Source organism: Phasianus colchicus, chromosome 1 (assembly GCF_987193195.1).
Source record: "Phasianus colchicus chromosome 1, bPhaCol1.hap1.1, whole genome shotgun sequence".
NCBI lineage: Eukaryota > Metazoa > Chordata > Aves > Galliformes > Phasianidae > Phasianus > Phasianus colchicus.
This window is the reverse complement of record NC_143436.1, coordinates 7870991-7887670: the sequence shown is the minus strand read 5'-3', so window position 1 is coordinate 7887670 and position 16680 is coordinate 7870991. Positions and strand designations below refer to the sequence as shown.

The following is a 16680-nucleotide window of genomic DNA, read 5'->3' as shown; positions in this document are numbered from 1 at the left end:
CCCTATGAGGACAGGCTGAGAGAGTTGGGGCCCTTCAGCCTGGAGAAGAGAAGGCTTCAGGAAGATCTTATAGCAGCCTTCTTCCAGGGCCTGAAGGGGGACTACAGAAAAGCTGAGAAGGGACTTTTTATAAGGGCATGTAGAGACAGAATGAGGGAAAATGGCTATAAACTGAAAGAGGGTAGATTTAGATTAGATGTTAGAAAGAAACTCTTTACTGTTTGGGTGGTGAGACATTGGAACAGGTTGCCCAGATAGGTTGTGGATGCCCCATCCCTGGAAGAATTTCATGGCCAGGGTGGATGGGGCTTTGAGCAACATGGTGTTGTGGGGGGTGGTGCTTGTCTATAGCAGGTGGGTTAGAAATAGATGATCTTAAGGGTCCAACCCAAACCATTCTATGGTTCTGTGATTATTGTAGGGCCCCTGACTTGTCCTGAGGTACAGGACAAGCTAACCTAGGTGACATAAAGCAATGAGAAGAATTCCTGTAAGCACATAGGCAGCTAAAAGAGGAAGGGAAACCTTTTGCAGCCACTGCTGTATGTAGTTTCACCTCCCACCCTCAAGCAAGAAAACCACTGACATATAAGGAGTGAATCCAGTGGATGGCCACCAAAATTGTTGCAGAACTGAAGTAGGTAAGTGGTGACATATGTGTGTGAATTGACTTGTGAGAAGAGGCTAAGAGAACTGGGATTGGTCAGCTGGAGAAGAGAATGCTTAGGAGAAACCATGTTGCTGTCCATTACTGCATAGTGGAATGGCATAAAGAAGGTGGAGCCAGATTTAAGAGGCACAAGAAGCGTTGGACGCATGGAGAATTTCAACCTGATATAAGAAGCTTTTTTAACATGAGGGTAATCAGACAGTGGACCAGGAGCTCAGGGGGGCTGCAGGATCTCCGTTCCCAGAGGTATTCAGAATTTCATTGGACATGGTCCAGAGCATCATGATCTAGTTGACTGTGCTTTGAGTAGGAGGTTGGACATGGAGACCTCCAAAGGTCCCTTTTAACCCGTGTGATTCTTTAATAAGGTATCTGTGTCACAGTCTTAATATGCTACCTTTTTTTTCCTTGAGCTCAGTCGTCTGTGAAGATCTGAAGTTGAATTCCCTTCATCTGTATCTTGGTCTTCCAAAAAAGCTTTAAGTGCAAGAGAAATGAATCAAAATTATTTTTTAAAAAACCTCTACTTGGACCAGCACTGTAGTAAAAAATTGCTTTTCAGTGATGCAGTAGCACTATTAAAAGAGCAGTCATCACCCACTGTGGAGAACAGTGTTTCTCAGTAGCTAAGTTGGTATTACCAGAGCAAATTCTGAAGTCTGGAACAACCTCTTCCCCTGGTGACAGTGGGGAAGAAAGGAAGGAGTTGTAGTTTCAGCAGATACAAATTGTCTGTGGTGGTACTACTGGGCACCACTGTAATAACAGTCTTCACTGGTACTTACAGTATTGCCCAAACTCCAGTTCATGATCTGTGATAGGGGAGCCTGTTCCTAGAAGCTGCGATGGAATACAATGCCAAGGGCTGATGTACTGTGGATCTTTACTCAGCCTGGCTCCAATAGCACCCTTTTTCCTCGGGCTATTGGACACTGTGGTTTCATTTGTTCCAAGAAATGACTGAGTCAGTATGAAATCTCCATGAGAACAACAACATGTTGTTTGCATTATTTCATTAGGACGTTCCTCTGCCACGTGTTTAAGATATCCTTTAGTGGCACTTCAGTCCTTTCCCACGTCAGAGATACAAAAGTGGAGACAAGGCTGTATTCATGACAGACATGAGCAGAGAACTTAAAGGAGAGACTGCTGGCTTGAAAATTCTCCTTGTCTGGAAACATTTTAACTACCATCTTTACGAGTAGTTTAATACTGCTACAACAGAATGAATAGCCAGCGAGAAATTCTTCTGTCTGACTTTGGATACTGAGTGGCACTTGCTGAATCAATACTTTGCAGCATTTCTCCTGAAGTTTCTCTTGTGAGCTGCATCAATTTTCACCTACAACTCAGAGGAGTGGGGAGAGAGAGAACAAAGATCAGAAGTAGTTGTTTTTTCATTATGTTCTTGACAAAAAATCCAGCCCTGCGTGAAGGTCCATTCCTACAGAAGTCAATGAGCTGTCTTCAGATCTGCTGGGGATTTGATCCTGATTTATGGCACGGATGGTTACCACAGTAGAGCTCAGGTGAACTGGAATGATGAGGTCCCGCTTCTGCCTTCTTCCTACTACATTCCCACTTATTTTTTTTTTTCAGTTTTCGTGCTTTCATAACCATGCATCGAGCAACCAAAGCTATTCTGAATTTCATTAAAGAGAAGAACTAGCAAGGCAATGTACAGGCTTTCCAAGGCTGCCATGATTTAGTTTCCCATGCAGACTGTGGCAAACAAAGTCATAATTCCACCTTAGGAACTCGCAACAGACAACCTGGCTACAGCCTGTTGTCACAGGCTGACGCCCAGGCCATGGTCATCAACTCAATCTGCAGTCACATGTTTAAAGTACAAGACTTAGGACATCAGTCAGGCTCCCATTGTGTTAAGGACCACATGGATTCAGAAGGGAAAGATTATTTCTGCCTTCAAAGAGCCTTTAAGATTGAATGCTGGCAACATGTGGGGCTGTACTGACTTCTCTGAGCTCCTGAGTGATTGTTCATCATTGCTGAACAGACTACAGAGAAAAGTATTAATGCTTTTCATGCAATGATTTTGTCAAAATGTTAATGTGAAAAAAATTTGGAGAGTGCAATTGCTTTGGACTCCTTTGTAATTACCAGCCAGCACTGTGTCAAAAGTCTGTGTGCAAACATAGCAAATGGTCAACTTTTGTTACATGTTCCCTCGTCCCATTTTGCAACATTTATTCCCAAGGATTACAAATTCCTTCATCTGGAACCAGTTGTCTTTATCTGCTGGTCATAGTAGACAGTTGGTTCTGAGAACCATGACCAAACCTACAATAGCAATGCTAGCACTAATAATATTTTTTGTATTTTTGCTCTTGCTGACTTTTCACACACTTCTCAGTTGTATGATGAACAATATTTTTCTCACGGAAGTCTTTCTTTTATATATATCTCATATAAAAATGCTATTCCATCTAATTTGGTGGTCTGAGAGCAACAACTGCAGAGATTTCTGCCATAGTGGGACTTGTGTCTTCCATCAGTTTGCTTGCAGACTTAGAAATGAGACTGAGAGGCCAGCAGGTGACCAGATGTTCTCTACTTATACCATATGGAAAGCAGCAGTTAGAAGTGCCTACCACATCTGGAGACTCAGTTCAAAGTACAGTGTTATTTTTTGTGATATTCTAGTGTGAAATTCATGGATGCCACATGGATGGTATAGACTGTTTCTTTAGGATAAGTTTTTGTAAGTAATAACTATGATAGTTATATAGACAAATGACTTCTGAATGATAAAATCATGAAACACTGAGTTTGACCAGATTTGGCAATTTAATTTTGTTAATATTTTGATACATTTCCTTTTCAACCTCCTTTTTCTCAATTGTGGTGGCACTTTTAAAAAAGATGGTATCTTTTTATTTCAGTCTTCACAGAAAGATACTGCACTGCTAACCATGTGGATAAACTTCCTGGTCCTAGGGACTGGGTCCAAATTCTTCAGGATCAAATTAAACTGGCAAGAAGACGGTTAAAAAGAGGCTCAGGTATGTATAAAAATATTAGGAAAAACATATGAGAGTAAAATTAAAATTTTACAGCTTTCTGTCCATAGAATTGTTTTTCTTGTTAAATGTAACTTTTGTATATGTTCACTCTATGAAAATTCGATCTCTCAGGTTTAGCAGATTTCTGTGTCAAGTACAGGGTAACGGGTTGAGGAGCTGTTTTTGCAGCCAAGTTAGCTTAGTCTTTCTCAAATGTTGTCTCCAACCTCATTCCATTAGCAACCTGAAACTTCTTAGAATCACAGAATATCCTGCAGTGGAAGGGACCCATGAAGGTTATCGAGTTCTCAGGGCAACCTAAAAGTTAAGGGCATTCTTCCTAGTGTTCTGTGGAATCTGAGTTGTAAACTAGTTCATCCAGCCAGGTTGCAGGTAGAAGGTTTTAAGTTCTGTGTTACTTGGCCTGACAAGCCACTTACTGTACTGTTAGGACATAACTTAAATTACCTTTCCTTCCAATCTGTGTGTGCCTGGAAGGACAGATGAGTTTTCTCACATTCCTCCTGAAAGAATTGACATAATTGTAGCAAAAAAAAAAAAAAAAGAATGACACACACTGATTGTGCTTATGAGGACCTACCAAAGTATAGGAGTGAGCTTGCTAGTGGGAACTAACAAGTAATTTCAGTAGGGATTTGCAGCAGTTACTTAGCTTTGTAGGACAGCATATGTGCTTGACTGTGGGACTAGCCCAGCACAGTTAGCTCAGCAGTGATGCAGTTCCAGCACTTTGCCCATGAGCTCTCAGTTGAGCTGACAAACAGCAGTATGCAGTCTCCAAATCCCTTGTGGAGTTCATAGGAACCTGACAGCAATATCACTGATTAAGAAATGTGTAATTACTTCGTAAAGCTTAACTAGCCTCATTCTCATCTTCAAGCTTCCTATCCTACAAGGGACTTCCTTTGACTTTGCTTACTTTTCATAGAATCACAGAATGGCTTGGGTTAGAGGGGAACTCAGAGATCATCTAGTTCCAATCCCTGTACCATGGGCAGGATCGCCAACTATTGAATCAGGCAGTAGATCACTTCACCCTTCAGGTGTTGCTTAAGGCTCTTTCATGGTCATATTTTCTGCCCATCTCTCTCTTGGAGCATCTGACATCTGTTAGCATCTGTGAGCGTAAGGAATGAAAGTGGCTAAGACAGGGATGCCAGTCGTCCCCCTGGCTACAGAGAGGTGAGCCAGACCACAGGAAAACAGAAGAATGTTTCTCTCCAGCCCCATGTGTCAGACAGTATTTTCAGAATTGACACAGGACTGGGAGGGAATGCAGATTATTCAGTAGCATAAGCTTCCCTGAGTAGAACAGCAAACCATCACTAGCTTTAACAAGAGTTTCTTTTGCATTTTGGGGGAAGGAGGAGAGAGGGATACAAGATAATCTTGTTAAAGACAGTGTCAGATTACTGATACTGTACAACATGACTGCTTTCTGCCCCTCTCGAAGGCTGGCTGGGTAGGACAGAAGCACAGTATTAGGCTCTGATAGGTGAAGAGCACAGTGTGGGATATGGGAAATAGACGGCCTTTGGGTTGTCTGCAGAAGACCTTCAGAAAGAGGACTGACCTAATTTTGTTTAGATTTTTCTTTCATCCTTTTTTTATTTGCTCTTTTTGATGCCTCTACAGGATATTAATTAAAATGACAGTGGTGTTCTGCTTTTACCTTTTAAATGGCACTTCCATCTCTGGTCCCTTCCTGGGATGGAAACATCTAAGTAGAGGATATCGTCTCCAAGTTAGCAAGACTGTAAAGAAAAATAAACGAAGCTGAGTTTAGTGAAACTGAATAAGATAGGCTCCAATCCCTGCAGAGGGAAGCTAACACATCAACCATTATGGGAATGAGTAGTAAACAGAAATGTACCTAGCAGAAACATACCTTATTTACTAAAAGAGGTAGATGCTAACTGGATTGCTAGAAAAGCTCTATTTTTTTTCCTGATGTTTAGTTTACTGACTGTTCCCTGTTTTCTTTCTGCCATTTGGACACAGGCAGACATGTTTTTTTTTTATCTAGCAGGAGTGATTGAATGTGCTGCTGTTGTTCCTATTCACTGCTTGGAGGTTCCCCCTTTTGTGATGGAGCTGCCAGAGCTGATCATGCCAGCATTCTGCATTCTGCTTCCAGTGCAAGCTCATCCACACTGTTTCAGTGATGGCTCAGATTAACCCAACCTGACCTTTCACTGAAGCAAATGAGAAGTGTTCACGTTTGCTTTGCTGGCCTTTGTGGCAGAAAAGCAGTAGGTAGCAGCAAAGAGGAGCAAATGGGTTGCAATAATGTCTTCATCTTGTTGAAACAAATTTTTTTAGTACTTGCGCATTGTAATTATGAGCTTCTGATATGAGAGATGTAGATCTGATCAGACAACAGATCTGTCCAGTCCCATATTTTGTTTCCAGCAATGGCCATTAGCAGGTGCATAGGTAGGTCTACAGAATCAAGGGTAAATCTGGCTGTGTGGTCTGCAAACTGTGCAAATTTAACTGTTAATTGTGAAGGCTCTCTAAAATTGTGAAAGCTGTATGTAACTTACAGAGGCCAAGATGCAAGAGGAGGGCAGGGATGGAGAGAGTTTTGATCTGCTGAGGGGAGATGATGCTCTCTGGCTCCATGTTGCAAAATGTTGCTTTTGAGAACCTGAAAACTACTGGAGTCACAGCCACTGAGCTAAATGCTTGTAGTCCCCTGGAAATCCATATGGAGAGCAACCACTGAGAGCCAAACCCATAAATAAAGTGTTGGGAAATACTGAGGGGTTAAGTAGGAACTTCAGTCCTACAAGAGAGTGGGATAGAAGCTGACACCTGAGGCCAAGCAAGTGTCCTACTCCCAAATCATCTTCTCTGTTCTGTCTGCACTTACTGAAACCTACCATCTAAACTTAACGTGGGTTAAGGTGCCTGAAGAACAATTCTGAGCCAGCATTAATCTGAGACCTTCTAAACCAACTGGAAATCTGTTTCTAGTTTGTTTTGATGCACAGGCTTTACCTGAAAAACTTCAATTTTGTCTATTTCCCAGAATCCACAAAACAACTTTTTAGTCACCAGTGAGTTGTGCTAAATTTGAACAGCAGAAGAGACGAGAGGCAAGCTTTCCATTCTGTTTGCCTTCCCCTGAGCCATTTAGTCCATCCTCTGATTAGTTTTTCATTTCAGACCACACAGTAAGACACTGCATTCATGAACAGCCCTCCCTGCTTTATCCTGTGAAACATTATTTCAGTCTGATAACACAAATCCTGCTCTAGCTTTCGGTGATATTAATAATTTCAAAGAATTCTAGCGACGAGTGTGTTGGATCTGCTTTTTGTACCTCTTTCTCTGGGGTATATTCTCTTGAGTATTCCCAAATTAAATGAAATCATGATCACTGGATGATAGATGCTGTCCAGCTTCAACCGTATTTATCATGTTTTGCTCATCTCCTAGAATTAGGTACAGAAAAGCTCCCCACTTGGAAAGCTGATTTAAAAAAAAAAAACCACTTAAAAATTTTGCTTTCTAGAAAACAGTTCCCCAGTGTAAATTCTGAAAGGTTGTTATCCTAAGGCAAATAAAAATTCATTTAAGTCCTAAATCAGTGACAGTATTTTTCATAGCTGGAAATATTATTTTTTAATTTATTTATTTTGTTTTGGCTTTTTCTCAGTTCTTTTAGATTATTGCCTGAGATCTGAGACTTGGGTAGGTTTTTTTTTTTTATTTTTTATTTGTTAGATCTGAGAATAAAGCTGTCACTGCCATTAAATTTTTATTGGCCTTGTTCAGTCTGTTCAAAATTTCACAAGTTGGCTGTCACAAAGGGGAGAAGAGACTGTGAGGTTAATGTTACAAACAGATGTTATAATTAAAATTAAATAGTATGATAATATTCTTCAGCCCTGACTATTGGGCCCATATCATGCCAACAGCACAGCCTACTGGGGCACGGCTTCACAGTGCCAGATCTGTCTCCTCCCAGCTGAGCCTGCTTGACTTCTGAGATCAGATGTAAAGTGGCCTGGAAGGGAAGAAGTCAAAGGAAGCCACATGTGTAATATTTCCTCTTTGAAAGCAGTGTGAGTGACTGTGCAAATTGCCTTGTAATTTACACGTTGTGTTTCCCACTGTGTGGTCGTTCCACCTACAGTGAGAGTAGGGGTAGGGGACTGGTGGCCTTGCCAGTGTCAGTGCAGAGACAGGCGACCATTAGCATAAAGATCTAAGGGCAAAATCAGAGGGAACTGACATGCTGTTCATGTCACCCCATGCCAGACATAGCATCCAAGCCTTTTGATTACTAAACTCTTCATCCATTAATAAGCAGTAGGTCAGGGGCAGCACATCTTACAGTCAGTTCTTCCTCCCTTTTTATGTTCTGAAGAGTGTAAGCCATTATGCTGTAATGTCTGTCCATTGCATAGCCAGGAAAACTGATGTTGTATGACTAATGCTCCTGAAACTGAGGGTAAGAGCAGTTCATGCAAAGTGATTACGTTGTGCTTAACCTGGAAGCTTTTGATTGCCATATTCAATAAAGGAAAACATAGCACTGTTAGAAAACATGCTGAAACTTTTCAGGCAGAATTAATTTAAATAAATTGCATTCCATGACATTTCATCCTTGAATTGTTGTATAAAATCAACATTACCTTGTTGCAATGTAAAATAGTAGGAACAAAGAGAGAAAAAAATGCTTACACTCAAGAAATGTGTCTTTTCTCCCCAATCCTTGTTCAAATTGCTGCTTCCATTGCCTTGTATGAGGAGTTTTTTTTGTTTTGTTTTTGGTTTTTTGGTTTTTTGTTTGTTTGGTTTTTTTTTTTTGTTTTTTTGTTTTTTTTTTTTTTTGCTTTGTTTTGTTTGCTATCTATTTCTCTTCATCCTTCTGGTTTGTGGTTTTGATATAACATCTCTGTGTTGTGGGAGATTGGGTTGATTCTTTGCTTAACAATAGAAATAAGACCAGGAAGGATGTAAGATGTGAGTCTAAGATGTGGTACATTGCTTTTGTGGCCAGTATCTCAAGTAAAGATAGCAATATCAAAATAAGTGACTGCACTGATAATCTTTTCCTTGTACTTCAGTCCAAGGAGCATAACAGCAAGTGTACAATTAATGAACATGTACATCTAATCAATTTTGGGAAAAAAAATAAAAGACATCTAAGGAAATGACTACTGTGATTGTTTTGCAAGAGCTACTGAGCTCTAGCCATGCAGACAGAGGACAGAAAGGAGTCTCAGAATTGCCTCAGCAGGGTCTATTCCTGCTTGCCTTGTCTTGCAGGCTGACTCAAGACACTTGAATTTTGGCTGGCAGTCTCTGGGTGTGGTTGTTGAAGGCAAACATTTCCTGCTTGGAATGCAATGTGAGAAGATGCTGGTTTACATCCATGTTAGGAGGTCAGGGTGTTTGTCATGCGTTTATGAGCAGGAGCTTTACTGATCATACTTTGCTTGAAGCTGTGGTTATGTATCCAGTTTCATAAAACAAATGCATACAGCTACTGAGAAGAGTAAGTAGGTTCTCAGTGTTTCTGTCTTGTTTCCACTCCCTTTTTGGCACTGGCAAAAGCATTCATTGAACTGTACTGTCAGTTTTTAACTAGTTCTGACCTCTGTGACTGTATGAACATTTGTGCTGGCATGAGGAACGAGCCTGGAACAATTGGTGACAAGCTTTATCTCCTCTTTAGTGCCATCAGTACTGTGGTATTGTGCCAGATTAAAATGGCCAGGTAATTACTTTTGTCATCATCACTGTTGGTTCTGCAAATTTGGAGACTCAAGTCCTTACCTTCTGAAAGGCAGGGACTTCCTGGCCTCCACTTGTTACTGTGTTACTCATTCCCCTGGATTTAAGCTTCAAGTTCAGCCAGGTGAGAGAAGGGCAGTGAGGTAGAGGGATAGCCACATCTCCAAGGCTACTCCAGGAGTTTCTGCTGAGACTTCCAGTAAATTCTACCACTTGAGTGCACAGTGTATTTGGCACGGACTCTGATATGGATAGATGGAAGACTTTCAGACCATTCCCAATGCTCACCTCTTGCTTCCTCCATTTTCATAGCTTGAGTCTCACGGGGCCATTTACTGTTTTTCATCTCTTGTATGCTGAATAACCATGCTGCAGAACTGCTTGGTGCAGGTGCTTCTTCATAACGCAGCAAGAAGTTGTGCTCAGAATGCCACTGCAGAAAGATACATCCTGTCTGTTCTTTCTCAGCTGCTCACTGCACCACACTTGCTCATCCATCACTGTTCGTCCAATCCAGATGCAAACAAATGCAGAGACAGAGAATCATGTAATCTCTTAGATGTGGCACTGAAGGACATGATTTAGTGGGCATGTTGGTGATGATGGGTTGGACTAAATGATCTTAGTGATCTTTTCCAACCTTAATGATTCTATGATTCTTTTCTCATTTATTCAGCTCCATGTTCTTTCCAAAATTAATGATTTTAATACATCCAAGCACTTAATTTCTTTCTGCTCAGTGTACCACCTTCTCATAGGAAGCAGAAAAAGGTTCAAGGCACAATCAGGGTAACTTGCAGGTCCATGTCATGTACTTGTCAAGGCTCTCCACTTAAACCTTCCAGGGGATGAAAGCTGTTTAGTACTAGGGGTTTCTTGTTTGTTTCCTCTCTCTACAACTGCCTGCAAGGAGGTTGCAGTGAGGAGGCTGTTGATCTCTTTTCTCAGGGGAGAATTGATAGGACATGAGAAAATGGTCTCAAGTTGCTATTGGATATTAAGAAGAATTTATTCACTGAGAGGTTGGCTAAGAATTGGACCAAGCTGCCCAGAGACATAATGAAGTCCCCATCCCTGGGTGTATTTAAGAGACACATGGATGTGGCAATGAGGAACATTTGGGAGGTCATGTTAATGATGGGATTTGATGGTGCTGAAGGTCTTTTCCAACCCACATGGTGCTGTGATTCTTTAATTCAACTAATTTTGTGGAACTGAGTAAAGAGCATATAACTAAACACTAAACTGGCATCCATGCAAGTGAGAAAGAGTAGCAAGGGGTAGCAGAAGGAAGGGAACTCTAAAGTAGCTCAGCAGGTAGATATGTCTTCTTATGAACATCCTCATAACAGCAACAACTTGATATCCTTCTGTATAGCTATAATAAAGATTCCAGGACAATTAGCGTAGTTTCAAGTGGAAGCTAAATGAAGTTGCTCAGTGCATCTACAGCCTCAGTTGAAACTTGATGTCAATGAATAATGTGCAATGAATGGATGTGATAAGATGTATATCCACCACGTTGATCATGTACAATGTCAAGGACTTCTTCTTTATGACTATAACTAGTTTGCTGAAGTGCTCTTGAAGATCTCATTGTGTTTTAAAGGCCTAAAATATCATGCTGAGTTGTCAAAAGACAAAGATAGTAGGATTTTGAATAGGACTTGTGTACATCTGACTCCTAACTCCTGGTGGATGCCTGTAATTTACTCTGGGTTCAAACACACACACTAGAATATTGCAGTCTAACAGGTTGCTGCACATCTGCTGAGTCAGTTGAACTATCTTTATGCATACCTTTGGTCGGTGACAAATACGAGATGAACAAATTAAGCTTTTAGCCTTCTTTTACTGTGGGCTAAATTAAGTCAAATTTTGCATAAGCTGTGGATTAAAAGCATGTGTGTGTGTATACACTGTAATTGATTGTGTACCTGCATGGCTACTTGTTTAAGTAAGCATGCTGGGTGCCCACTTCCAAGTCATTCTGCCCTGGCACATCTGTTTCTCCCAGAACAAGCTTGCCTGCGGTCACAGGAAGTTTGGCTGCAGAAATGAGAATATTCACACTTTTCCCTTAGGAATCTGATGATGGCAGCTGCAGGAGGATTGAGCACCAGCCTTGGGGGTTCCTCTTCCAAGGGCTGCTGGGGCTAGCTTAACAAACAGACTTCTCTTCTGTGATTTTATGAAATGGTTGCTATTCCCCACATGTCTTGAAACCTTAAAATGAGCCAGTGTCACTCCAGCCTGTTTCTGGCACAGCCATTTATTAATACCAAACTCCCTCTTCTAAGTTTGCATTTTTATTTTATGACCTTTTTCTCCGAGCAGTGAGTTTTTAACTGAGCAATAGCAAATTGAAGCTGAGGAAAGTAGATAGAAAATGCAAAATCACTCTACACTATGTAGCTTTTTAATCGCATTCCTGTATTCAGTAGAAGTAATGAGATTTCTTGTTTATATTTGTAATCAGCAGAGCCAACTGACTATGATGAGAAGCCGGACATTTCTTTACTACAAACAGGTAAAATGCATTAAAATTTTTATCAGCTTCCAATGTGTGTATTTGTTTATTGCACAGCAGCATTTTTCAATAATCCTGGCATGCCGTGTACCATCAGGTAATTGTACAGAGGACCCAGCTATCTGAGTTTTCAATGCCTTGCATTAAAAAACAAATGCACCAGAATCTTACAATTTCCCCCTCTATTTCACATTCATAAAACCTCAAGGTTCATGATAGCAGCTAAGCTAATAAGGCTGGTAAGTTACCGTGTTTATTCTAAACAGGGACTTTTGCTCACCCCCAATATTTCTGGGAGTTTTTTGAATTCCTAACAGTGTTATTGGTAGGGACAGACACAGTGATTTCTGTTGAAGCTTCCATTCAGTTGTGCATGGTATTAGCAATATCTTAGGTTTACAGAAGGATTGCGAAGACAGTTTTATGGTGGGTAAGTATTGTTTTACTTCTTCTTGAAGAGCATTCACACCACCTCAAAGCCTGACATAATAAAACCAGTGGTCTGCTTTTAGTAAATATTTTTAGTAAATATTTTTGTACTGAGGGTGAAATCTGAACCAACCTCTCATTAAGATTCAGTTCATTAATAAGTGCCCTGATGGTAGGAGACGAGCTCCCACAACTGATTGGAGGCAGTGTCTTAAGGAGATGATCGTTTCCTGGTCATTTCACCAGGATGCAGTTTAATGCTGACAAAGCCAAGAGAAAAAGGAGGGATGCTACAGATGCTGCGAGACCTTTAGCAGATGAATAGGGTCAAGGATTGCAGTTCATTATAATCAGATTCCGAAGGTGTAACAACAAAGGGTGGCTGGAGATCAGCCGTGCCATTTGTGTGACGATCAGAACGTGACTGGCATTGGGCTGCTGAGCGCAGGACGTAGGACCTGGAGGCTCAGGGTGGTTGGGAGAGCAGCAGTGCAGCATCTGCCTCAGCAGGATCGCTTCCTAATCTCTCTTACATAAGGGCTGGAGAAGAAGCTTTCATCCACCACTGCTGCACGCTGGGGCCAGAGCAGCAGCTGCCAGCCGCCCAGCGCGGCCGCTTGAAATCCTGCTGTCAGAGCACGTGCAGTTACTAAGGAATAGGACCAGCGAAGCAGTGGTGAGGACAAGCAGCTATAGTCTTGTGCTGGCAGAGACCCAGTGGGGGCTGGGAGCACGCGCTTGCTGTGAGCCGCCGTGCTGCTTTCTTGGCCAGCCACTGAATATTTCAGGGTACTATTGTGATAATAGACACAGGAAGCTCTAGTTTGAAAGATCTCTTCCAAGTGACATCCTGTTTGTTTCTTTTATCAGGGAGGGAAGCAATTCCATTGAAAGAGAGCCCTAATAAAGCTAGCTAATGCTACGTAGTGTTATCTTTTCATTGCTGGTGTAATCGTGTTAAGGAGCAGAATTATCGGATTGCTGTGCTTTTCTTTGGAGGCAGCTTCTGTAGCTACTACTTGCATCTGATGTTATCGGTGGAATGGGCATGATGAGATGGTTGGGGCAGAGAAGATGGCTCTCTTTCCACTCTGCTGTCCGTCTGATTGCTCATACACCTTTGAGCATCTGTGCACACACAGTTCTTGAGGTGCAGTGTCCCTCTGCATGTGTATGTCTCCTTACTATCTGTGGAAGCATGCCTAAATAAACCACACTATGATTTGCTTTGGTGGGGGAGGTGATGCTCACAGGCTGCACGCCAGGCATTTGACTCACACCCATTATTATATGTATGCAAGTGTCTCCTTATAGTATGTATCGATGTAATACAATACTGTTCTTGGAAGCAAGTGATTTAAAGTGATATACAGACAGCCTAATGACAGTAATTACAATGGAGAGCCAAAATACAGATGCTTTCTATCTAGGAGTGTCACATAAGCGGTGAAATGTAACTTTTACAGAGGTCTTTCCCTGTCTTAGTACAGCTGGTTTTATAGAGGATGTTACTGGCAGGGCATTAAAAGAGAGCTTTAATGTGAAGTATTCAAGCTGTCTTCTCTGTTTGGCTTGAAAACTCTTTGGGGAAGAGTTTGTGTGTTTTTGCAGTGGCTGCCCTGATAGCTGACATCTCTAGGAGCTATTATGAGAAAAATCAGGAACAAGCAGTGGTTAACATGGTGTGGTGGTAGGGTGAAAGCAGGCTGAATCAGATTGCATAAAGAGTCTTGCACAAGGATGGACTGGGAGAAATGGTGGGGTGTTTGTGCTTGTGACAGACATCAGGTGGTCTTGAATTGAAGAATTGTTTGAGTTGGAAGGGATCTTTAAAGATCATCTAGCCCAACTTCCCTGCAGTGAACATGGATACCTACAGTTCCATCAGGTGCTCAGAGCCCTGTCCAGCCTGACCTTGAGTGTCTCCAGTGACAGGACATCCACCACCTCTCTGGGCAACCTGTTTCAGTGCCTCACCACCCTTATTGAAAAGAACTTGTTCTTAATCTAAATTTCTTTTCTTTTAGTTTGAACCCATTTCCCCTTATCCTATCACAGCAGACCCAACTGAAGAGTCTGACCCTTTGGCCTTCAAGAACTGGACAAACTTGTGAAGTGAAAGCACCCAGTGTGAACTGAATGGGAAGTGCTAGTGCAGAAAAAAAAGGAACTAGGCTGTCTTTCATCTGTCTTTTTTGCTCAGTCAATGCTGCCCGTGACCCCAGCAACATAAAGGGAGCTGGGTACACATGGGCTATTGGTGTTGCAATTCTTCAACCTGCACATTTGCAGATCACAGCCTGTGACTGGCACTTTGAGTTGAAAGTCTGCTTGCTCTCATCTCTCTTCATAGTTGGTAGGGTAAGGAGTAAGTTCAGATGATCTAAGTTTGTATTTGGAAGTAAGTGACTCTTCGGCAGAGGGAGAACTGTGCTCTGAGTGCAGCTAATTTATCCAGCTGCCTTTAGCCAGATTTGAATGTGCTCCCTCTGGGCCCACAGGTAGCAAAGCTGTGGGCTTTGGGGAGAGGAGGGCTGTTTTGTTTGCAGAACTGTCCTTTGGAACTTGAAATCCTTGTAAAAAACATAGCTGGTGCATTCTCACAAACCTAGGGAAGGTGTTTATGCCCAATTATATTTTAGCACTTCAGAGCAGGAATCGTGCTCCCCTTTTAAAATCACTAGAGATGCTAAGAGTGCCTTTGCTTTGAAGGCTGATGATTGAAGGGTGTTTAAAGAAAAATGGAAGAACTGTGGCAGTGAAACTTGCTAGGAACTTTGGCGGAATAACAGATAAATCTCAAGAAAATACCAGAAGAATTTGTCTCTAACAAACCTTATGAAAGCTCAGGTTTCCCACAGCTCCAGCTTTTGCACATACTGACACAGCTGTTGCTTAAGCTGAAGTCTGTGTCCAAACCTGAGCTGAGATGGATCAGACAGCTCCCAGGCTAATCGCTGTGTGTAACTGGGAGACTGATCAGCTTCTCAGTGATGTGGGAACCTGAAAGGTGTGAGATGTCTCTTTATCAGGCTGAAGACATAGCAGCTTTTAGAATCTGTCTGTATCAGCTGGCATTATGAAAACAAAGCTCATCTTATTTTGGTCTGTGATTTACACTGAGCATCTGGATTTCATGTTTAAAAAAAAAGGCATAACCATGAGTTCTGCATGTGGGAACCAATTTAAGGTGATTGTAGCACCCTTTTCATCAACTCTCATCTTGAAAATCACATTTGGAATAGATATGCAGCCCAGGACCACGAGCCCTCCTTACACCCGTGTTCTGGGCTGCAGCTGTGCTGAAGGTTTTGGATGGATTCTCCACATTGGGGTTAATTTCAAGATGAGAAATATTTTTGATATCCCTAAAAGAATCAGAGACAGTAACATCCCAATCTTCAGGTCCAGAGGTGATACAGCTTTGTGAAAAGATGATAACAATCTCTTGGTAAAGAAACCAATGATAAGAAAATAGCAGCGATCCAATTCTATGTAGGTTGTCTCCTTTTCTCTCGAAATACAATATCAAGAAAACCAAGCTTCAAAAAAAAAAAAACCCCACCTTTTTGAAACCTTAAATATAAATCCTTTATTGTAATATAAATCTTTATCCTTTCAATGCATGATTGTATGAGTCTTTCCTTTTTCATTGGGTCGTATTTGCCTCTTACACTGATTGATGTCTGTCTCCTGTTTGCCCTGTGTTCTCAGCACTGTAGTTGTAATTCTTCTGTCCATCTTTCATTGTTCTGTTTAGAAAGAAAAACACATTCTTAAAGTGGTATCAAAAAGATGGGTTATAATCATAGAGCACACCTGCTTTTTTTTTCATTCTGCCATATGCATTTAGACTGCTGTGGTGCGGTTTTTTTTTCTTCTTCTCATTTTTTTTCCCAAAGAACATCCAAAAATATGCACTCCGAGTTTAAAATTCATGTGGTGCTTTTTTCACTCCTTCAGAAATGTAACTTCAAAGTGAGAAACATTGCAGTGCAGTTTGCGTCGTGGCCTAATGCAGCACTTCACATCTGAAGTGGGGTGTGCTTTATTTTCAGTGGGGAAACGTTGCTCAGTATTAAAAGCAATCCATTCAGTTTGCTTTCTTTAGGCTCTTGGGTTCTACTCTAGGAGGAATTAAGCAGTCGCCATCTGTTCACTCTGCAGGGGTTCAACCCCACTGCAAATTTAAAAAGGGGTGGCCAGCAGGGAGAGGGAGGTGATTGTCCCCCTCTACTCAGCTCTTGTGAAGCCCC

The 16680-nt window shown here is 41.6% G+C and overlaps 1 protein-coding gene across 4 annotated transcripts in view; it reads left to right on the top strand.

Moving 5' to 3' along the window:
- The window catches only part of BEND7 (BEN domain containing 7), a 48292-nt gene that overhangs the window by 29101 nt on the left and 2511 nt on the right, over positions 1-16680 (top strand). For 3 of the 4 annotated variants that reach the window (XM_031588159.2, XM_090134903.1, XM_090134925.1), the window contains exons 7-8: positions 3574-3693; positions 11945-11995. In XM_031588159.2, coding sequence (XP_031444019.1) covers positions 3574-3693; positions 11945-11995 — 171 coding nt within the window. The remainder of the gene's footprint in view (positions 1-3573; positions 3694-11944; positions 11996-16680) is intronic. The other variant, XM_090134914.1, reaches the window with a different exon arrangement.